This window comes from Rhea pennata, chromosome 3 (assembly GCF_028389875.1).
Source record: "Rhea pennata isolate bPtePen1 chromosome 3, bPtePen1.pri, whole genome shotgun sequence".
Taxonomy (NCBI): Eukaryota; Metazoa; Chordata; class Aves; order Rheiformes; family Rheidae; genus Rhea; species Rhea pennata.
This window is the reverse complement of record NC_084665.1, coordinates 72395908-72420121: the sequence shown is the minus strand read 5'-3', so window position 1 is coordinate 72420121 and position 24214 is coordinate 72395908. Positions and strand designations below refer to the sequence as shown.

Genomic DNA, 24214 nt, shown 5'->3' with positions numbered 1-24214 from the left:
GAGCGGCAGGATCACCTCCCTCGACCTGCTGGCAACACTCTTCCTAACGCAGCCCACCATTGGCCTTCTTGGTCACAAGGGCACATTGCTGGCTCATGGTCAACTTGTCATCCACCAGCACTCCCGAGTACTTCTCTGCAGAGCCACTTTCTAGCAGGTCAGCCCCCAGCTTGTACTGGTGCATGGAGTTATTCCTTGCCATTACTGAACTTCCTGAGATTCCTCTCCACTCAACTCTCCAGCCTGCCCAGGTCTCTCTGAATGGCAGCACAGATTTCTGGTGTATCAGCCACTCCTCCCAGCTTGGTATCATCAGCAAACTTGCTGAGGAGGCACTCTGGCCCTTCAACCAGGACACCGGTTAATAAGTTGAACAAGACTGGATTCAGTACTCACCACTGGGGGACACCACTATCTACAGGCCTCCAACTAGATTCTGTATCACTGAGCACAACCCTCTGAGCTCTGCCATTCAGCCAGCTCTCAATCCACCTCACTGTCCACTCATCTAGCCTGCGCTTCCTGAGCTACCTATGAGGATTTTATGGGAGACAGTGTCGAAAGCCTCGCTAAAGTCAACATAGACAATGTCCACTGCTCTCCCCTCATCCACCCAGCCAATCATCCCATCACAGAAGGCTCTCAGATTGGTTAAGCATGATTTTCCTTTGGTGAATCCATGCTGACTACTGATCACCTTCTTTCCTACCACATGCTCAGAGATGACAACCAGAATGAGCTGTTCCATCACCTTTCCAGGGATGGAGGTGAGGCTGACTGGCCTCTAATTTCCTGGGTGTCCTTCTTGAAGTCTGGAGTGCCACTGGCTTTCTTCCAGTCCTCAGGCATCCCAATGGGGCCAAAGGATTTGTGGATATCAGGTTTGCCTAAATGATCTCTATCCTAATCTTCCTCAACCAAGGGAAAGTCTTCCTTTCTCCAGACTTTCTCTCTCGTCTCCAGGGTGTGGGATTCCTGAGGGCTGCACTTAGCAGTGAAAACTGAAGCAAAGGCAGCATTCAGTAACTCTGCCTTCTCTGTATCTTCCCACCACCAGGACCCCCACCTGATTCAGCAGCAGGCTTGTGTTTTCCTTAGGCTTCCTTTTGCATCTGATATATTTGAAGAAGCCCTTCTTGCTGTCCTTGACATCCCTTGCCAGATTTAATTCCAAAAGGGCCTTAATTTTCCTTGTCACATCCCTGCATACACTAACAATGTTCCTATATTCCTCCCAAGTGGCCTTTTCCTTCCACATTCTGTGCACTTCCTTCTTCTGTTTTGAGGTTTGCCAGGAGCTCCTTGCTCATTCATGCAGTTTTCCTGCCCTCTTTGCTTGACTTCTTACTCATAGGGATGTACTGTTCTTGAGCTTGGAGGAAGTGATGCTTGAATATTAACTAGCTCTCTTGGACCTGTTCTTCAGCTTGCTGATATAATCTTGCTTGCTGGGTTTTGTGTGCTTCAGAAGTTGTCCTTGTCTTTCTAGGTCCTCTGAAACACCAGAGTAAGAACCTTGTTTGATTTAATAAATTAGGTTAGATTTTTTTTAATTACCTGATAGTGTATGTTCAAACTTTATTCTTTGCTGTGACAGTTTGTTCTTTACAGACTTCTCTGCAGCAGATGTGCATCTCCCCTATCTGTGCAGAAGCAAGTGTAGTTTCTCTGTGGGCTGATCTCTTCCTTCTTCAGAGAGGAAGCATGGTTAATCAGGTGAAACAAGGGAGAGCCACTGTTCACATGGACCTTTAAATGCAGATCATCCAGTCTGCCCTGTAAAGCTCTTGGTACCACAGCAAAGTTTCTGGAGCAATGTGTGACCAGAATGAGTCTGTTGTGATAGAGCACTGGTCACCACTGAACTGTTCACGTCACAAACTGAACGGTTTGTGTCTTCACCAGTCCTCACAACTTTGAGGGAATCTTTTCAGTTTAGGGTTGACCGCTACAGTTTCTATGGCAGATGTGAACCTTGCCCTTTAGTTCATATCACTATAAATAAACCTGGGCTCCTGTGAAGGAATATTTGCAGAGATTTCTTTTCTGGCAGCTTTTCCACAAATTTGTATTTTGTTGAACAAATATGTAATGGCTTCTTTGATATTATTGGGAAAAGAATACTACCCATAGTTTCAAAATGCATGTAGCATACAGGTCTGCTTGGTGAAAGGTTGTGTCATTTTGTCTTTATCTAAGAAAATTCAGAATTATTTCTGCATTTTTGAGAAAAAATGTAAGACAGGAAAAAAAGCAAACCTTTCAATTGCTTATTTTTAAAAATGAGCCATAAAAATGTAGCAAAAAAAGATCAGAGAAAAGTCTTTCCCATGGCTACTATAGTCAGGAGTTCTTTGAGAAAAAAATCATCATCTGAAGAAAAAAAAAAAAAAACACATTACCTTGAAATCACACCATCTGCTATTCTCCCACCTAGATTAATGGGAGGCTTCAAACCGAAATGCAGGGGGATCGGCTCAGCTCCAATGTTGAGTGGAGTTTAGAAGAGAAGAGAGGGAAGAGTATATCTATCTAAAAATATGCTTTCAGTAGGAAAGCATGGCAAGCATCATTCTTATTTTTGACCTTCACAGATACAGATCTTAATGCAGAAGTAAATGCCAGTATATAAAATGAGTAAAATCTTTTGAGTACTATAACAATATTAACAGAATTCCCATAGATATGTAAGTGTAAATTAGGGTAATTTCCAGATTTTTATTTTGAAAAGCTCAGCTCAATACTTCTGCAACAAAAATTCCCATGGAATTTCCAATAAGTAATGCAATTTGCTCTTTGTGTTTCTGAGAAAGATACATCTTTTAGAATATGTCCTCCAAAACTGCCTTTATGCTGATTCCAATCTGTCTAAAAGTAGAAATATCAGTTTACAAAAAGATCACTCACTGATAACATCTATCTATTTTCCTCCTTCTCTCCCTGTCTGTGCTTTATAAGACAAAATAGGGGAGAAAATCTACTTCTGAGGGATTTGCAAGAAAAAAAGAAGAGAGATTAATTTACATTGCTAGGTGTCAGGCTGTAATATGATTATGCTGGCAAAGCTAAAAATGGAAATGTTCAGAGCTCATAGAAATTTTAGAGGAGGTCATTAGCTCTGCAGATGGAAAAAAAAATTGTTTCTGAGCATTCAGCAGTTCCTCAACTAAACACGTTTTAACACAGGTATGCATGCTGGCCAAAGGCTGTGGAGGCTGCAAATCTTAAGAATAGCTTGCAATGCTAGTATTTCCAATTTAACATAAAATCTTATGGGTAACTCTAGAGGCTACAAAAGACTTTGAAAAATAATTTTTAACCAACTCTAAATTGGTTCTTGTAGGAGCCTCAGCACTGAAGTGCCTTCAGCTAGTAAATTAAATGCCACACCCAATGCTTGTGATCAGCTCCCTCTCTCTGGGTTGCAGTGTTCGTCCTCTCCTCTTTCTGAGGGGGGGTTCAGGTGTGGTGCTCCCCAAGGGAACTGCCTCCGCAGGGGTGGGTTGCTGTGGTCCGGCCTGTTGGGGTGGAAGAGGCAAAGAAAGAGGAGAGAAGGTGTTTGGCGTGGGATGGTAGGAAGAAGGGACGCAGGGCTGACACTGTATCCCTCTGAATCAGTGAAGGAGGAATTGATTTGGGAGGATTCCCACTTTCCTGCACAGCCTCTGTGGCTGCAAGTTTTTGACCATCTGGGCCGAAGTGCAAAATGAGAATGCAGAGGAACCCATCTGTGACAAGGCCAAGCAAGACCTGGGGTTTCCTGGCCTCCTAACACTTTAGGAAATACCTTGCTTGTTCTTTTTGCTGCGCCTTGTGAAAGAATTGCTGAATCTGATATGCCAAAATTAAAACCATCTCTGACTCAGAATATAGGAGATAGAACAGTTAAATTAAAAATAATAAAGGCAATGGAGTAGAAAGCTTATTGTTAAGCTTTTAAATCAGATAAATAAGTGCCTGTCAACTAATGTTGTTTGTAGGATAGGATATTAGTCCTCTTGTCAGCGACATAAAATGAGACTTGATTGCATTCTTACATTTCTTAATTCTGCTTTCCATCCCTTCACCTTTCCTGAAGCTTCAATAGCCCATGTAGATTAAGAGAGTTAAACAGAAGTACTATGCTTGATTGTATTCCAGCTAAAAAATAGCTTAAAGGATTTTATTGTACTTGAATCAAGATATATTTATCAAAAACAAGTTTTTTTTTCTTTCCTCCTTTTCATTTTTTAGATGGTCCTATTTTCACTGATTGTTTTCACAGCCTTATTATAATTTGGGATAAATAAATATATTTTGGGGGTGTTCTTATTTATAGCACTTATTCAGGTGTTTTGATAGAAAGGCATGTTTACTGAAGATCATTTACCCAAATGGAGAAGACTTTTTGAAAGTAACCTACATTAATTAGAACTAATTTTAATTGAATTAATTACAAATACATTAATTCAGCCACGTGGAGATTATCTGACTACCAGCCCAATACATGGCTTGGAAATGACTGTTTAGTTTGTATGGCTGTGCTTGGACAACAGGATATATTTGGAGGCAGGGATTTGCTTTTTACAGTTTGCCTTTTTTAGACAGTTCTTTTCCTCACTTGCCTAAAAAGCACAGGGAGACCGTAAAATCTTTTCTTAAGTATATTTTACTAAAATTTTGACTGAAACACATCTATTTTACCAAAATATTCTGGAACTAAAGCTCTAAGATCAGAAGGCTGTTTAATGTTCTAGAGTAAGAGCACTGGAGGGTAATAGAGATGATTCATACTTTCATAAAATGGAAGGATATTGAAAGGTTAAAGAAATTAAACCAAATAAATCTGAGGTATAATTACACTGACTTGTTTAGGCTTAGAACTGGTATGATTTTTGCCTATTAGGCCTATTCTCTTGGGAAAAAAAACACTCTGAGATGATATGAAAGTCAGGGAGGTTTATAAATCACTCTGGTCAATTGTATCGATTCAGGAAAGACACAGAGGAAACAAATAGAGTCATCTAAAAATAGGAAGGCAGGAGCAAGTAGAATATTGCAGTTAAACTCTTCACCTAAAGGATGAAATTCATCCAAAACAGTTACAAGGAAGAAGTTCTTAGTGTGAACCATGGCTAATCATAGAGCATACTTGTTTCCATCACTAGTCCTCAGGAGACAGCAGGTAGAAGGATTTTTTTTTCTTTTATCTGAAATTCTGTTTCATCAGTGCTATGCAGTAGAGCAGGGTATATCAGGCTCATTCCCATAAAATTTAGGGATAGGGTGCTCTAATATTTGTGCTCCATATTCTCTATTGTGTGGAAAATGTAGATAAGTTTTTCCCCCAATCTTGAAATTTTCTGGTAGATAAGTAAATCTGAGACTTGGCTCATTTTGGTCTTTTGTGTCTGCACATACACATACTCAGATCTTTCAATAAAATTCAGTCATTTACTTACTGCTGCAGGCCAATAACCAAGGAACTGTACTGGCAGGTGTCTGATCCGCCAAAGACAATTCTCATCTCCAGATCTGAGTGGGACAAATTTGACACAGTGGTCTGTAAAGAGTAAACACTCAGTGAACGCTAAAGAGTACATTTCTAGTTCTATCTCCTTTCTTTATTATGAAATTTGAACAGAAGGAGCAAGCCTTTCAATTTTACATTAGTTCAAATGGGATTTGCCTGTAATCTTTAAACATGTGCATAGCATTCACTCACAAGAGTGAAGCCCGTTCAGTTTGCTCATCTAGATAAAGTTAAGTACCTGTGCAACTGCAAGATCAAAACCTAAACTTATCCTATCAGGATATGTTTCAGTGAATTGTAATTGATTGATTTAATTTTCTTATTTGTAATTTAAAGTATTCTGCAGATATAATTGGGAAGCTTTGTGAATCAAGGTCATTATTTAAATTAAAAGCCTCATGGAAAAGACGTTTCTAAAATCTCAGGTATATTTTCTTAAGTGAGTCACCATAGGATGAGGCAGATTTTTATATCTGTAATTTCATCAAAATCAGTGAACAGGACTGCTACCAAGACTGAACAGGTATGCTTCAGGGAATATGAGGTGAGTGGAGTTGTATTAGAATAAATATGATGAATGTAGGAAAACAAAGTGAAAAATGATTAATTTGATATTGAAGAAATTTTGTTTATGAAGCAAAATATGTGCTAAAATATAAATAAAATATATATGCAACACAGAGCAGAGGAAGAGGAAGAGGCTGAGGGATTTAGATTTAAAATATAATTTTAGAACACAATGCAGAAAAAGAGTAGAACATAAATTCCCCAAATGTAGCCTTTTGTTCTCCTTCTTTTTCATTTTTGTGAATGTTAAAGTCACTGAGATTTTCAGCACAGCTGTAGGAAACTTCAGTAACTCCTAAAGGGATGTTTCAGTGCACCACAGTAACTTGTGGTCCAGAGTTAGTTCCGTTTAGATCATATTAGAATTCACATGCCAAGTAGCTGTTTTGTGTTGGGGCTCACTTAGAAGTTGTCAGACTGCTGTGAAAATCCCAGTGAGAATCCCAGCTCATCTTTCCCTGAGAGCAACTGAGCCAAAATGATTTTGTAGAATTTCCAGCACCTGTGAGCCTAAAGACATAGTCAAGACAAGGGTTTTAGAGAGAGAAAATATCTTCTATTAGTAAAAAAATTCTATTAGTAGAAAAAGGTCATTTGAAAAAATAGAGAAACTTTTGAATATACCAACTCTGCTCCATGTTGACATGACTTTATAGAATTATCCCACAATAGCTCACTTATATTTGAAAAATCAAAGGCCTTTTACTACCCTTGAGCTAAAAAAATAATATTTTATTAACTAACTAAACATTTATTGAGTTGAACAAACACTATTTGCTTTCCAACATCCTATCCGCTGAATAATGCCAAACAAAGTATTTAGTTTTGAATTTCCAGAAATATTTGTGGATGAAGTACAAGAAGAATATTTCAGGAAACACAGATCTTTTTTGGGGTGGTAGAAGCAACTGAAGCAAGATACAGAATAAATAATTATGGAGGGTAATAACTATGCAGAGCTTCACAATGAAAGCAAAGATCTTGAGTTGGCTGAAACCATGGGAAACATATAAATAGAGGAAAGTTTGAGTGAAGTGTTGGGGGGATGGCCGCTGGATCTCCTAGCACTTATCAGACTGGTATTTGCCCTGAGTGAATAGGGTGGAATAGGCACTAGTTACAACAGTAAACGTTATTCAGTTACCTAAAATTGTCAACAGCTTTGCCTTTCAAGCTGGTTGTTATGGAAGCTAGTCAAATAATACAGACCTGAACAGCGTTTAGATTTAGAAACTCTCTTATGACAATGACATGCAGGCTTTGCTGTAGCTTGCTGTCCTAAAGAAAATAAAATGAGCCATGTACTTTGATTGTTCAGTGAGAGTTGAGGATTTATTTGACTTGGTTTTAAGTGCTGTTTTCAGACCTGTATGAGTAACTAGTAATGAACTGTTAAATTTCACTTCAATTTTTTTTCCCCTTAGAGTAGGTTGCTGTGAGTAATTCTTGGTCTACAGATAGCAATTTCTCTTTATGTATGTTTGGCACAATGAAGACAGAATACAGAAATGAAAAATGTAAATACAAAGTTTTGTTCCAACTTAGAAGAATTAGTGTTCGGATCTGGTAACACTTTGAAGGTTCAGCAGACATGAAACAGCGTAACAAGAGAGAGTATTCTCCCCTGTCTTAGGGCAAAGAAACACTAAAGGGGTGTGATTGCAAAACTGGCTAAACAGCACTATTGCCATATCACTGAGGTGCAATTGAACCTGAACAGCCAAAATGTCTCCATACAGGAAGCAGTGCTCTCCAGGAGTGATTCAGGACAATCTGAGGTTGATGCTAGCACACTGTACATTCACCAGTGTGCATTAAACTTCATTTAAGCTAACATGAATCTGCTAAAAGAAATTTCCCTGAGTTTCATCATAAAAAAAGAGCTAAATTTTATTTTATATAATTTTTAAGTGCTCGTAAATCAATTAAATCAGTTTTTCATATTTTTGTTGTTGTTCTTCTTAAAGCTAAAAATTCAGCTAAAATACAGGAGGAAGAATCATATAAATAAGGCATAAATAATATCTTAAAAATATAACTAAGGAACATTATATGGCATTGACAAAGATAATAAAAGCAAAAGTCAGCTTTCATTTCCTTAACTAAAATAATAAAATGCTTCTGAGAGCTTTTCCTTGTTTCTAATTAAATGCTCGAATGTTTTGAAGGTTTACAGACTTAGTAAGGTGCCTGGTGCCATTCACCTGGGACTCCTGCTCGCAGCCAGCGTGTTATCACCTAACGGCTGCTACTGTGTCTGTGAGCAAGATAGCCCTTTTGTCAAACCTCCCCCTCTAGGAGGCCTGCTGGAAGCCTGGTTATGAAGTAAACCAGGACTTTGCTCCCTGGAAGGAAGCTGCTGGCAGGGCAAATGCAAGGCATGTCTGCACAGGAGCTTGTATTGCACCTGCTTGTTCCTTTGAGGAGTCACACAATATCATTCCATAAGAGTCAGTGTACTCTCTGGCACAAAGGCTGTGTTCAGTTTAACAAGACTTGTGCTCACAAAATAAGTTATCCCCCTCCAAAAAAAAAAAAAAAAAAAAAGTTGATGTAGTAAACTCTCCTTGTATTTCTTGTGCAGACTCTTCAGGTTTTCTGTATGTGGGCATTTTGTGATAGTTGCATACCTACTATTTAAGCAAGAAAATACCTATTTTACTGCTATTTAGATAGCTTGCTGCTAATCTGTAGGTTCTACTGGGAGAGGTCTGTAGTGCCCCATCACTCTGCCCATTCTCCAGCAGAGCTGGTCTCCTGAAATGCTCCTCAAACTTTAGCATGCCTCTTCTTCCCTCCCTCCTACTTGCTGTCCAGATAAGCTCCTTGTTACATGGTTTCATTCCTCTGTCTCAGTTAGGTTCCAGAGGTCTCCTTTTTCCTGTATCTTTCTTTATCTGAGATAGACCCTCAATTTAAGATTAACTTAGTTAATCTTTCCTTCTCTCTGCCTACAAGCACAGTTACAGGCCCCCTGTGCTTCTTTCTCCTCTGTGACCCTTACAATCCCTGACTTGCAGTTCTTCAGGCCCACATGTTCCTGCCAGGTGCTCTTGGCAACTCATGCTCTTTTCTAGGCATTCCCAGGCAGATCTTGACTCCTAGGGACTCCCGGTCCATACTGGTGCACTCCGATTCCCTCTAGGTTTAGTGGAAATGTTTCTCAGTCATCTTGATAAGATTACAAGGACACTAGGGCCTTCTCCATTACGAGAATTTGGGTGCATATGTGTGTTCATTATGTGCGTAGGATTGTCCTATTCTTAGGTACATATCCTAAATTATAAATGAATCATCTCTCAGTTGCTTTTTATATTGCATTGCACAAAGTGCTTTCCTAGAGTACATTATGTGAATGGACCAAAACATGTCACAGGCTGTTTGCTATCTCAGCCTCTTCCAGTTGTTTTGAGCATTTTTCTTCCACAGAAAGAGCAAGATCCAAACTACTCTCAGGGTTTAATAAAGAATACAATACTGATATAAGCATACCAGAATGCATAGCTATTTATTTATTTGTGTTTCAGGAAGTGTTCCTGGGATTCTGCAACAACATGTATCAAAGAAGAGAGAAAAAGTCTTTTGATTCTTGTTCAAAGAATTCACAGTACAGAGAAGAACAAAGAGATGGGAGAGAATGAAGTAAAGATATGGTGCATATATGACTATATGTCCTAACATAACAAAGCTAAGTAGTGCAGTAAGGATACTCACTTTCTTGTGTCCCTTTGACAATACAAATCTCATTAACAGAACTTAATTGCAACATTATAGTAACCAGAGCCTCTGGTAAATTAGCCAGTTAAAAAGGATGTCTGAATAATTCCTCTTCAAGCATGTTCCTGCAGGTGGGCAAGCCTCTCTCAGATATTAGGCTCGACATAAATTTTCATACAGGGCTTGGAAGGGTGGGTTCTGTGACTGAACTTAAAGCATACTGCATGTATGTGGGAACAGCAGATACTTACACACTTTACAATAGGAAGTGAAAACAGTATGAGGATGAATGACTATCTTATTCCATAGTAGGGGACGTGTTTAATTTCTTCCCAGTATAGCTGATGCATCAGACCTTTCTTGGTGCTGCATATGGCTGTTGGCTAAAGCTTATGGCTGTCATGGCTCTTGGTCAGCCTGAGACACTGCAATGCGACTTCCATTCTTGGTATTGATTGGTATTGACTGGTGTTGACTGGTGTTGACTGCTTTCAGTTAGTATCACTTCATTTATTACTTGCTGCAGATAACTTCAGATTCCGTTGTCACTATCATGACCTTTTCCTTTCTCTTCCTTCTTTTCTTTCGCAATAGGAAATCTGTACCATTACTAGGTACTATTATTAGTTTTGTAATATTTTCTTATGTGAATCCGAGCACTGTACATACTGTATGTTACACTGTACATACTCATCATCAGACACAGCTCAGAGTAAACTTGTTTTATTCTATATAGGTTGAACCTGTATGAACAAACCTCTGCATATTATCTGTGTGTTCTCCAGAAGTATAAAAGCAACATGACCAATAAGTTATGCAGTTTTTTTCTCTTCTCTTTCCCAAGAATATACACTGGTTTTATAGAAGTGATCAGAAAATTCAGCCAGAAAATTTAGAACTACCAGTATAAGGAAGAAAAAAGATTTGAATGGTATGTCACTGCTCCATCCCATTTCATCTATACAGAAAGTTGTTTTACATCAAACATACCTTGTAATGCTCATGTGGCATACTAGTTAACACCAGTCTTTCAGCCTGCAATGTATGTGAAAGTGCACACATGTTTTCCAGATATTGTAAAAAGGAGAAAATTAAAAAATACATATATGCATTTGAAGCAAAAGATGGCGATGTTTGTGATGGTCATTAACACTGAACAAAATTTATTCTTATTCTTGGACCACTCTTAAAGAAGAAAGGACAAGATTTAGCTAGAAATTCTATTGTACCAAGGAGCCAAAATGGTACCTTCCTGGTTTTATCCTACAGCTTTGCCAAACTTCCTGTGCCTCAAACTATTTAGCACCTGGGCAGCATGATCAAGATCTTGGACTTGATTTAATGATTCTGAGATCTCCAAAGCAGGGAATAGAGGAATGATGTAGTCATGGTATCCCAAACTGACCACTAGGTCATGGGACTAAGTGATCAAAAGTACTGAAAATTGTGTATGAAAGTCATTTTTGCACCTCAGGATATTGTCTGATGTAAAAGGTAAAGTGGGTCATTTATCCAAGCAGAAGAACCAAATGAAACAGATGTCTTTCTAGCCGCATACACTGGGAAGAAACAAAAATGAAAACCTGTCCTACAACATACCAAACTTTTAAATATCACATGTTATATGTGCTGTAACATCCCAGACTGAGACAGAAGGTATGGAAGGAATCAGACATGCTTCTGCATTGTAGATTCACTGAGACAGGATATAATTTAGTTTCACTATATGGGAAAACAAATCATGAATTGCTGAGAGAACTTATAGTGGAGAGGCCATCTCCAGAGCTATTGGAACGCCAAGTGATCTTTCTGGCATGAAAAAGCAGAAGGATCTTGTGTTCAACTTTAGTAATGTATTAAAAAAAAAGTTTAAAAAAAAGTTTTTTTTTTTCATGAGTACTTCTCTTTTTATTTTTGTTAGCTATATTGCTTCTGCTTGGCAATTATGAAATGTGTGGTCCCTTATACTAAGTGCTGAACGCAGCCAAAACTCCTGTATTTGATTACAGAGATGGTAAAGACCACTTGCATATACTTCTTTGTGATTCCCAGCACCAGGCTTATGAGTATGTTATAAATTTTATTAATGTGTAAAACCACATAACAGCAATTTTTTCACAAAAATTGTTGAGCAAGTGCCCAGCTTACTGTTAGTCATTATAGTAATTGCTGGAATGCAGTCCTTAAAAGCATGAATGTGTGTGACTTTTTCTCTTTTAAAGTGATCCAGTACTGCTTCAGAAGAAAGCATAAGGATTACATTAACTCATATAGTGAGAATGTTATAATTCTAAGTGGCATCTTTAGGAAGAGGAAGCAAAACTATCAGGAGGTAGCTACAGCATAAGAGGATGTGAAAACATGGCAACTGCAAGGAGATGTGGTTTTCATCACAGTTGCACTGTGGGAAGCATCTCTCTCAATAAGTTTTCTGATTTTTTACTTGGAAACTCTTTTGAACCTGTAGGCTTTTGGAGGAAAAGGGCTTGAACGAAAACAAATTATAAAGTTATTTCTGAATAAAGTAACATGCTTTAATGAAATTGACAATACAGTAACAGACCATCAGGACACAAAATCAATCAGTCTGGCTCTGGACAGTCTTATTTTGCTGTTCTGCTTTTTCAAATGTTTGTGAGACATACTCATGATTTCCAGTTTGTTCTTACTAATGGGCCTTCAAAAGGAACTGTTTGAAAAGTATAACTTTCTTTGTTAGTGCAGATAGAGACTATTCATAAGACCTATAAGAAGTTTTTTGAAAGGACAGAAGTGTCTTGAGTGGCAAAGAGTGATGTGTTTGGTCTTTCAGTCTTCTGTGCGGGGTGGAAACAATACCAGTGTCAGGAACCTCTTGACATTTCCTGAGGAAAAGTTTGTCCTTCCAAGCAGAACAGCAGCAGTATTTTGTCTCTGTATAAGATGGCAAAAAGATCAAAAGAAAAAATAGCTTTCACAAGTATGTACAGTGGTGATTTATCTACTTCCTAACAGATTGGGTAAGGGAGAGACAGCACTGACATTTAATGTGGATTGTGGCATCAGTTACAAATGAGAAGCATGAAGCATTTTTTTCTTGATTCTCAACAAAACCATCATGTTAGTTTCACGAAACTTATTTGTTCATTTCCTTTGTCATTTACTTTAAATAAATTTTCATCAGCTTTGTGACTCATTTTTCCCCAAGAGGCTGACAAGGTGGCTATGCTGTTGACAAAAGAAGATACAAAGAATAATAAATTTGCTACCTCTGTTAAAAATGGTAGTTTACATGCCACTGTTTTGTCTGAGGACACTTCTTTAAATGTCACGTAGATACACTAATCAATTTTCATTTTTGCACAAACTCTTTCCTTTCCCCTTGTAGAACAAAATAGTCTATTGTGCCGTCCTTGGTCCAATAGCATTTTCAGGTGATTGTATGAAAAGATCAGTTACTACTCCCCAACATCATTTAGCACCAAGTAATGGCTTAGTAATGGGGTACAAAACTAGTCTGGTCCCATGGAATACCAACAGAGTATTATCTGAGATGCCTTTTATAATTTATCACACCAGTCAAAGTCATTGGTCTCTTGTTTCAGTAGGAGAGCTTTTCTGTCTTCCTGGTGCTGACCCTCTCCAAACAGCTTGCTTCCCTGCTCGATCCCATTTCTTACCCTCTCCTCTCTTGCTTTTGGGCTGCCTTTTTGCTACATAAAAAGAGACAGGGAAGCAGGGAATCTTCTGCTCAGGAAATCTGTCACTGCTCTTTTAGAACTATATACCATCACCAGACTGGTGAGCAGTGATGAGGGAGGAAAATGACAACAATAATTTGGGAAGTCGAGAGAGGCAACTGCATGCTGGCATTGGCAAGATGTAACTATCTTTCACTTACGTGAAATCAGTTCAGTGAAGCTGAAGGAGATGTTGCCAGCAGGAGGAAAAGTGGAGCTGGGAAAACAGATGCTATGCACACTGTGATTATTATTTAGCCTGTAAGGAAGCATGACAAATGCTAGACATAAAACATGTAAGAAGATGCCAGCCTCAAAAAGATAGCTATTTCCTGACAGAAATGTTTTTTTTAAAAAATTAAAGCTAGAAAACAAACAAAGAGTGGAGGAGCTCTACATCCTAACCTGGGTGGAAGCCTTAGAAAATACAATTGCAAGAGAGCACTGGAATGAGATTGAACAAAATCCTTACATTAAAGAAATAAATGTGTTTTATATATAGTAAAGTAATGAGTTATTCTGAATATGGACTGCCATATGTTGGGGAGGATTAGTGTCAAAATGGACTTAAGTTTTTGATTTATAATGTCAATTCTAAGCCTACTTGAATAGGCCTTCTTCTTTCAAATATTCATAGAGAACATCCTATATCCTCCCCCTTAAAAATTAGAAGTGTGCTAGCTCAGCAAGTAGTACTTTTGAGCTTAGTCCTCTCCTCAGCCTCAAATACCATAAGTGTAGTACTGAAAAGACAAAGATGAAAATGTAACTGCTACATATACAAAGGATGGTGTACTTTTATTATTTTTAGATAGTATATTTGACCTGTGGTTACCAGATTGATGGATAATGATAGGCTGATTTCCTGTCTGACAAATGTTCCAAAATTTGTCTCTACACAAATTTTTAATCAAATGTATAAATCAAAATTCAAGTACATGAAAGCATGTCAGACTGTGTCCTTCATTGTCTTCCAAAGTTGCCTAATATTATGCAATGAAGGGAGATTACATCAGGGAAGAAAGACGTGGGCTAAAAGGAAAAGGGTGGGATTTAAAATAAATGCACAAGGTCAGTGAGATAAAACTGTACTACAGAAAAAGGTAGTTTGTAGGGCAGATTTTCCCTTTGAGGCCTGAGATATCTCTGCTGAAGAGCAAAGAAGAAAAAAAAAAAGTCCACAAAACAGATTTGAGAAAGTTTTTGGTGGGTTGTGATACTAAGGTCAGTTTGCTTCTGGTCAGTTCCAGAAGTACAGGAACTACAACAGTACGGGTATTTCAGCACTGCAAACAAATGTTAATAGCTTCACCAAGCAGAGAGAGACCCTATGCATTTTCTACTCTGTTCAGTAGTTCACAATCTTTTTACTTGGTCTTGTGTGCGTGTGGGGAACTATACTTAGAATGACTATAATAAATACAAAAACCCACAAAAAGCCATGAGACAGGGTCTGTAAATTTTTATTCATTCTCCTTACTTTTGGTATTTCCTGTCAAGTGCTGACCTCACCCATTTTAATGAACATATAATATAATGTTATGTCTAAACTAGAATTTCAATACTCCTAGCTTGTATATTTTTTCAGAAGTGTTTTCTGGAATGTCCATTTACAGTTTTTACAGTTCTACTGCTTGTGGAAAAGGTTCATTTTGACTTGACCTGACTGTTTTCATGTTAGCATGTCTGCTAAATCTCCAGGTCAGAACTTTCAGTTATTGACTTCAGTTAAAGAAAGGACTTTATTCACATGTTCAAGTCATCCTTCAGACTTGCAGATTTTATTCATGCTTTTGTTTCTTGTCAAGAGGTATTCATTTCTTTTATTACAATACATTTAGAGATAAAAAAAGATTTAAGAATATTTGTTTTGGTAGCTGGAATGAGAAAGTGGGAAGCAACTTTGATGGAGAAAAGAATGTTCTTTTTGATGGAAACACAAGGTCAGCATCAAGTTGAAGCTCTGCCCCAATCTTCCTGCACATTGCTATAGCTGCATCAGGTCTTCTACCCATGAAATGAGAGCACTAATATTTCTGTACCTTGGAAGAATTTTATAAAGATGATTGTATGACACTTTGTTTCATAAATGAAGAAAACTGGAATGATTGAAGCTTTCCTTAACATATCTTATTTTAAATATGGCCACTTGTCAATCAAAAGCTGATAGTCTATCATCAGATGAGTTTCCAACCCTGTCTGTGTCCCTTCCTTTGTAAAGCACTGACCACTCTTACACAAAGAGGCAGCACTCTGGTTCCCATTTTGCACACAGAACCATGCTCACGCAAGGCAATTAAATATTTTTTAATTAAGCAATTCATGTCTAATTATTAGAAATGACTCTGTTAACTATCAAAAATTATTATGTATAATTCTTCTATGACAGTCTTTTGTGATTCTTAATAATACAGTCACTAATTACAGTTTTCACAGACTATCAATGTAGCTTCAAGTAGCTAAGTACAACCTCCTCCTGCTTCAGGTGTTCTCACTTCAGCTGGTGTCCTGGGGCGTGATCCTGCAAACACATCTATGCCTGATCCAAAGCCCATTTTAGTCTCCAGGAGTCTTACCATTCAGTTCAATGGGCTTTGAAACAGGCATTGAGTGATCACAGCATTGTTGGTTCTGTTATTAATTTTTTATTAAAAAAGTCACATGCACAAGATGAGGCTAAACTAAGCCAACAAGTTATTTCTGTAAGAGCAAAAGAAAGAAAATAATCTGCTATTTTCAGGATAAAGAAGTGTTGTGGAGATTTTTATTTGTAGTTTTCTGAGATGTCCTTTTTGTATAATTTACTCCACCATGCAAGGCTATTGTTTCAGCCTAAACAAATAAAGAAAAAGTGTTGGTTCTCAGAGACCATATGATAAGATAGAGTTTCAGTTCTCATCCAAGTGATTATCTAGCACAAGCACTTAAAATGAGAGAGGAAGGGTCAGGTCAGAAAAAGACATACAAGTGGCTGGTAGAAAGGTCTGTGGCTGACTCTATTTACAGGTTTCTTGTAGGCAGAGAGCAGTTCATTGTGCTAGTCAGTGTTTGTGCTGGTGTGCAGATGGAAATATAATGAAACGCAGAGAGATTCTTCTTTTCTTTTTCTGGAGCAGAGACGAAGCTTTGACACTCAGCATTGCAGCATGTGACATTTAGTAATAAAGGACCCACTGCATTGTGGAGCAGGTGATTAGCACCTCTCTTGAAGAAACACATCATGTTTTATTCCAGACTACAGCTATTTTCTTTTTATGTTTGTTCTATGTGCAGATGTTGCTATGAGGAAAGAAGTCAGCAATGACTGATGTGGAGCCTGTGGTCACAGATTTTGCAGCATCAGGAAGGGCAGGCCGCCGGAACGCCTTACCAGATATTCTGGGCTCTCCTGCTGGTGCTGGGACTTCAGACCTGCCGCACAAACTGGCAGAGCTCTCTGTTTCAGAAGGTAATGTCTGCACATTCATGAACCAAACGTTTTTATGCAGTCATCCTTTGCTTTCTCCTTAAGACTTACACAACTGAGTAGTTTTGTTGACAATACTAATATTTCTCTTTTCCATTTAGATTAAATTCAACATTCCAAAGCAGCTATCACTTGTATGTCTTAATGAGACAGGTAATTTTATCTCAGACTAAGTCTGCCATTTCCACCCTCAGATTCACTGTTGAGTAGGCTGCAGAACAGGTGTCTGGAACTGAATTCCAGTTCCACTGAACAAGAGACAGCAGCGCTACATAGCGGGGCAGCTTGTTAAATAGAGTCTTCTGTACTAAGATTACTTAGCACAAGGACGTTGTTAATCTCATTACAGCTGTCATCTTAACTCAGATATATAAATTAGAGTTGCCTAGCGGCTGCTCTGACTTACACCAGCGGTAGGTGTAACATTGCCAGCTGAGAGCAGTGTCATACTTCACCTTGTCCAGGTCTTTCCATTAGTTAGATAAAGTGCTGTGATGATTAACTAAGTCTAATCTACATTAGCTTTACATTGAGTTCTTTTCACTTTCATGGGCATTTTTAGATATGACTCTGTCCACTGCTCAAACAAACTGGATCAAAAGAAAATCTGGTCTCTAATGCCTATGAAATGAGAGTTACAGACTGACCTTCATATGTGTTGCCTCCACTTTAGGTTCGGATTGAGAAATAACTTTTTATTCTCATGCCGTCACTGTTGCTGCTATGATAAATGCCACTGCAACTGATCCTCCCACTTCTGACATTAGGGATCATGTGAGGGCAGCACAGGGGGAGGCAGAGTAGATGACCCAGGAATCCAGACTGGAAGTAGGTTATAGGAGGGATTCCCAGGCTGCAAAGGTGCATATTCTGTTCATATATGGGTCTGTTGCAGATCAGCTACTTGAAGCAATTACAGGATGTTGAGTATAGCTTCCTAAGGAACCACATATGTTGGGAGGGGTTACATATTACTTAGATTACAAGCTGTTCTTTCTTGCTTTCATCATTTCATTTATATTCATATCTCTGGGATTCTGTAACTCACAGCCATCATAGGCCCATCAAAGGGCTGCTGGCTATTGGAAGAGGGCAGGCAGCCCTCTCTCCCTTCCGGGAGTGAGAAGGGACTGACTCACCATCTGCTGGCTGGAACCTAAGAAAGAGAGGAAAATAAGAATCAGAATAGGTGCTGGAGGGAGACAATATTGTTGCAGAGAGAAAAGGCAAAGATTTAGGAAAGAAAGGGAGACAGAGGGAGTTAAAAAGTGAAAAAGGGAAAGACAATATGGAGGTCAGATATGCTCAGGTATGGGGCTGCAGAGCAGTAGTAAGGGGGACTGTGAGAATCTGGGAGAACAGGTGGGAAGGACAACAGGCGCTGTGTCAGAGTCCGTGCAAGGTAGTGCTCAGCCTTTGAGTGCAGATGCAGTGAAGCTGAGTTCAAATGTCTTGGCTTCGAGGAGAGATTCTCCCTACGAACTTGGAAAGTATATCCCTACCGATTTTCTCATTCTTGTGCATGTGACTGGAACACTGAAAATCCATTCCAAATTATAGAGAACCGCTTATATTTAATGTTTTCATTGCAAATATTATGTTTTTCAGTTTCTAAATAGCTCTTTCACATGGCACAGTTTGTACACAATGACCAAGGGTCAGATTCCAGCAGGAGAGAACTGTTTCCCTTCCCAAAAGGGGAGGTAGACTGGAATTGAGATTGTTATTAGTGTCAAGGACTGTGGAAGTAAAGCTTTTAAATTAACCACTCCAACCCACTGAAATATTCATTGCTGCATTACATATAACTAACCTTTATATTGTTTAAAGCAGTGAACCTTGAGGGGAACACACATAACCATGTTAAACAAAGCATAACAGATAAAGCAGCTGTTGATAAGTTCTTCATGTTTGTTTCATTTTGGCCTCTGGAAAGTTTAGTTGAAAACAAAATAGTTTTCAACGCATGGAAAATTTCTGTCTTCAATCTTTCCCTCCCCTAGATAAAAATAAACATGAAAGAGTGGAAGTCTTGTTAAAAGAAATGTTACAACACAGCATTAAATATGTACTTAGCCTTCCAGACAGAATAACCTCCGTTCCTGGTGCCCATTCAATGCATTATGCAGAAGAAATAAAACACAGCTACAATAGTTTTAGCAATATGTACTGTTTTTTTTTTTTTTTTTTTTTTTTTTTTTTATATATATATATATATATAAATACAAAGACCAGCACTGGATTTGAAGAACAAATAAGAGCATGGAATTATCCTTTGCTTTTGTCACTGACATGTAGCTGTACCAGAGCATATCTGAAAGGACGAGTTTCTGTTGTCAGCAATTCGCAGTAGTGATAATAGGAAGTGAATACAGGATACAGGTCAGCCAACTGGGACTATAGGGCACTACTCAGGTGCTTTTTCTGTTTGAGAATTGTGAATTCCGCAAGTATCAAATGAGGATCATAGTCCCATTTTGTTATAAGTTAAATTTTCAACGAGACAGCAACCAAGACTTCAACAAAATGGAAAGAAAGTTTAGAGATTCAAATACTGTGCCTGGGAAAGAGTTTGTGAAATATTGTGATTTTAACAGGCAACAGTTTTGCCTGTTCATGGTTGTAACAATAAGTTGTTTTAGGAAAAAAAAAAAAAAAAAAAAAAAAAAAAAAAAAAAAAAGAAAGTTGTTTCCAGCTCAGACCAAAGAGGTTGGATAAATGAGAAAAGTGCAGGGAGAATGAAACATTCTCCCTTGTTTTTTCCTACTCTCAAAGACTTAGTTAAGGTTGTGGGAAGTGATGTGGAGTATTCTCTCTATCTTGGTTCAGACTTATCTAATGCTCATTGGATCATACATTTCCTTTCTTGTTGAGATGTCACTGTACTAATGAAGGGCTAGGAACAGGATGTGCTAATATCTTTTGTCTGGCATAAAAGAGGAGACTTTGCATATATTCTTTATGAATATACACAGATTTTAGTGGTGTGATATAAATTGCTATGTACTATAAAAGTCATACCAAATTAATGTTCTCATTGTGAGGTACCAGAGAGATTTTGGCATCAGCTATTTATCTTAGAGCCTAAATCCAAAACTAAGATCTTCTGTGTCCTGTCAGCCTCTGCTGATGCTTAAGTTTTGTAGGCCTGAGACTTTCCAAATGTGATCCTATGGGATGCCGTAATGGAGCCACACTGAACAATTTTCTGGTACCAGTGGTGATCGGAAGGTTACAGAGAAGTCTGTAGGAAGTCTGGCAGTAAAGAAGTTATACTGGCATCCCACATTGGGTAATCCACTGCACAGGGCTGTTCTACTGGTAAATTCTATTGTTGCCTGAATTTTTCTAAATGACTATAACTTTCTAGATCTTGATACACTCAGCAGCTTGGCACCTTTTGCACCCATATGTACTATCAAGTATGAAATTACATTTCCTCTAACAAACTATGTTTTCTTCTATCCTGTCTGCAAGGCTCCACTTGTATTAGACATCCAACCCCACACAGAGCCAGCCAAGAGAGAAGATTGCTCTATCTCCCTTTCCCCAAAAGAGCAGTGCTGCCTAATTTTGAAGGCTGTCAAATAACTCAGCTCTTAATTTCCACCAGTTTCAAAGGACTCTGAAGGCTCCAAACCTCTATGGAGGCTTGCAACATAAAGCTGTTATTGCTGAGAGCTTTATCTGATGAATTGTGAGCAGTGATATATATTTGCTATGGTATGTAGAGACCAAAATATATAACTCTTTTGCCTGTTCATGATACTTTATGGCAAGTCTCTGGGGAAAAGTGTTGAAAATCTACCCCTTAGAGCATGAATATTAAGGTGGGTAAGACCTGGAAGACAGCACAACTGGATATACTGAGCAAACTTCCTTGTCACCAAAAGCCACAGACTGTCACACTCGGGTACACAAACTGTTTTGATAGCACTGGTAATGCCATATGGGACTTGAAGATAGTGTGAAAACAATTAGGCTTTGTAAGAAAAACAAGGCAAAGCTCTCATTTCTCAGTGGGAGAACTTGAGCATCAAAAGTGACAGAGTGGAACTCTATTTATCTGAGGACCACTCATGCCAGGGTGCTTTCGCTTACTAGTCCTGTAAACATTCCAGTCCAATCTATGGAAGAGTGAACTTCCAAATCAGAGGAGCAAAAAAAACTTCAACTTGTTAAGGCAAGGCATTTTATAGCAAAGAAGGCCTGTCAGATAATAACTGGCATCTTCACATGCTGTAATGTTATCTACCTGAAACAAAGCCATGCTCAGAAGTGACTTTGAAAATGACCCAGAAAAAGAATAATAATAAAAAGTTACCTCCAATTCGATTCTTACAACCAAATGCACATTGATTAGTATGTGCGAGGAGCAGGCAAATCAGCACCAATAGGAAATTGTTTTTGTAAGATGCCAACCCAAGTTCTTTATCTTTTGGCTTAATCTTTCTAAAGCACCTATCAGTGTGGTAATAAAGAGCCAATCCAAACAGTATATGATCAGTAAACTCAAATATTTGGCTGCAATAAAAATGTGAGAGAATGTGTGAATATATATATATTCTATTCTGTCTATTTTAGATGAAAGAGCAGAGGATGGAGAAGTATCATCATCCAAAGCCTCACTGGAAAGTCAAGATTCAGGAGGAAAAAACAGTGATTCCTAACACCTAAGGACTGCTGAATTAATGAAACCCATCAACAGACTTTCTAGAGTTTCCCTGTGTCACCAGTTCTGAAGTGTGGTAACAACTATAGCAACACACAACATTTTACAGCACAATTGTACCTAGATGACATTAACACAAAACTAATGCTTTTTCTACAGTAGTCCATCAAAAACTATGTTCTACAAATCTAAATGAGATGAGAACTAAAGAATGTATCTGTTGTCCTGGGTTTTTTAATAGTTGTAGTATTCATCCTAACCAATCTTCTTCTGCAGTTTCAGCGAGTATAGTTAGCAGATGTACCAAGTAATGACTGCTTCAAAATAAAATATCTATTTCTTAATTTTCCAAAATGACTTATTTCTCTCTAACACATAGGCATATTCACTCTTCACCTTAAGATGATTTAAGTATGTATTAGATTGTAAACATCCATCTGCAATTTATTTCCAGAGATTTTTGTTCTCTTTAGGGATATATAGATAGAAGACAGAAATAGAAAAAAAAAAAGGAAAAAAGAAAAAAAGAAAAAAAAATTATCTCCTCCTGCTGATTCCAAAAGTTTTGTATTACTACATAATACACCAGTGTTGTTTTTTAAACTCTTGCATTTATTTGATTATGGCACACCATCTCAGTTCTCCCACTCCTACCAGTCTTGCTGCTTCTGTCTTTTATATTCTCAAGCCTAATATTGTAGCTGTTCATGTGTATCTAAAATAAAATAGACACATTTGTAAGCGATTAAAACTGTTAAATCTCATTGTGGAAAATAAATAGCTATCCTCTTTTCTGCCTTCCTTTGAATCTTTTATGTCTCTTCTTTATGACAAGAAAATACTCAAAACCCTACAGTTTATACCATTTTTATTTCACCTTGTTTTTGGCTTATTGTTCGCTGGAGATGTTTCAATCGTGATTTTTACAAAGACATTTTTAAACAAAGAGCTTTTCCCTCTACTAAAGGCCTTGATTTGTTATGGAGGTCATGCTGCTGAAAATACTCAGCATTCATCCCTTTGTTGCAGGAGACCTAAGATTCAGGTATAGACCTATACCTTTACTGCAGTCTGAGGCAGCAGCTTCCTGAAACCTAATCAATATTGACAGTAGGTTCCTTTCATTTGACCACCCAGTCTCTCCACTGGATTGCAGAGATGGAGGAAGCATCTGTGATAGGTACATTCCATATCCCACCTGTAGTCCATCTGTAAAGAACTTGTGTATTTACAGCTGGCAGAGAGCTTGTAAGAGGCCTCTCTGCACAGCCACCATTCATACTATGCATTTACGTGTGGGCTGTCTTTGTGGACCACTTAGTAAAGGATAGATTTCATCCAACTGAACAGGCCATCAATTCCCTCCTCTTATCTTTATTCATTCAACAAGTGCAACATCCTAGATTTAAGTTTAAAAAAGTCGAATAGCCTACTCCACTGGAACAAAAAAGGTGGCCTAGGATGCCTGAGAGACTGAACTAACTGGCACAGGAGGACCAGAGTTGAAAACCACGGTGGAGAAGGATTTAGAGTGTCTGTGCTAAACACTCTTGTTGTGGGTTCCAGTCCCATTGTCAGGCCTTTATTGCACCTTGGTAGTTAAATTTAAGCAGTTAATATGATCCCATGGAAATACAGTAGTTGAATATTACTGAAACAGAATTCCTTATATGCTTTAAGTGGTGCCTATGCTAAAGTGCTCTTCTGGGTTATGGCATATAATGAAATCTCCTAAGTTGAAGCACTGGGTATATTTATAATCTTATCTTATAATCTATTGACACTGAAATTTAGGTTAGGAATTGGTACTTAAACAAATATTTTGACTAGCCTAAAACACTTTGAAGTTGTTTTCTATTAAAATCCCAATCATGTGAACCAGTTGGATTTAGCAAATTATTCATGTACTAAACCGTGTATAAAAATCATTCCACAGTGATACACGTATGGAGTTAACTGTTCACAGACTTAGAGCTTAGAACCTTAATCAGGGTGCTCAGTACTCTGCAAAAAATAGTACTTACTTTGTACTTGAGCTGTATGAACATGTCTTTGAGAAAAAATTGCACAGAAAGAATATTAAGAGTGAATTAGGAAAGCTGCACAGGGAGTAGAAACAAACAGGAAGGTTTTAAATACAACTCAGTTCAAAGCAGGATGAACATATTTGATCTATATAATATGTTGTGATTGCAAATAATTGCTTCCATCAGTTCTCTTTTGCCCATGTATGATGTGGTTGCAGAATAACCAAGTTACAGATGCAGAAATACTCCTTTTTTGGTATATGCATGAATAGTTTGTGTCTAGCAGAGATTATTAGCCTAGGCTGCATGAGAGCACTCTTTGGTACTTCAGATATAGAAGATAAATAGCTACTTATAACTAGGATTTCAGCCTAGCCATAAGGCTAGAAATTGAGCCTTCCCAGTTCTGAGCCAGCTGTGTATTTCTGGCCAGTATACTCAGAACCACAAACACTGGTTGGTGTGAAAGACATTGTACAGTATAAAATTTGGTCCAGAAGGTTTTATTAGTTCTGGTTTGTCCTTGACGCAGA

The 24214-nt window shown here is 38.1% G+C and overlaps 1 protein-coding gene across 4 annotated transcripts in view; it reads left to right on the top strand.

Annotated features, from left to right (window-relative positions):
• The window catches only part of PKIB (cAMP-dependent protein kinase inhibitor beta), a 61023-nt gene extending 38567 nt beyond the window's left edge, over positions 1-22456 (top strand). For all 4 annotated transcript variants that reach the window (XM_062570925.1, XM_062570924.1, XM_062570927.1 and 1 more), the window contains 2 exons: positions 16789-16963; positions 21567-22456. In XM_062570925.1, coding sequence (XP_062426909.1) covers positions 16816-16963; positions 21567-21652 — 234 coding nt within the window. In that variant the 5' untranslated portion in view covers positions 16789-16815 and the 3' untranslated portion in view covers positions 21653-22456. The remainder of the gene's footprint in view (positions 1-16788; positions 16964-21566) is intronic.
• The last annotated feature ends 1758 nt before the right edge of the window (positions 22457-24214 follow it).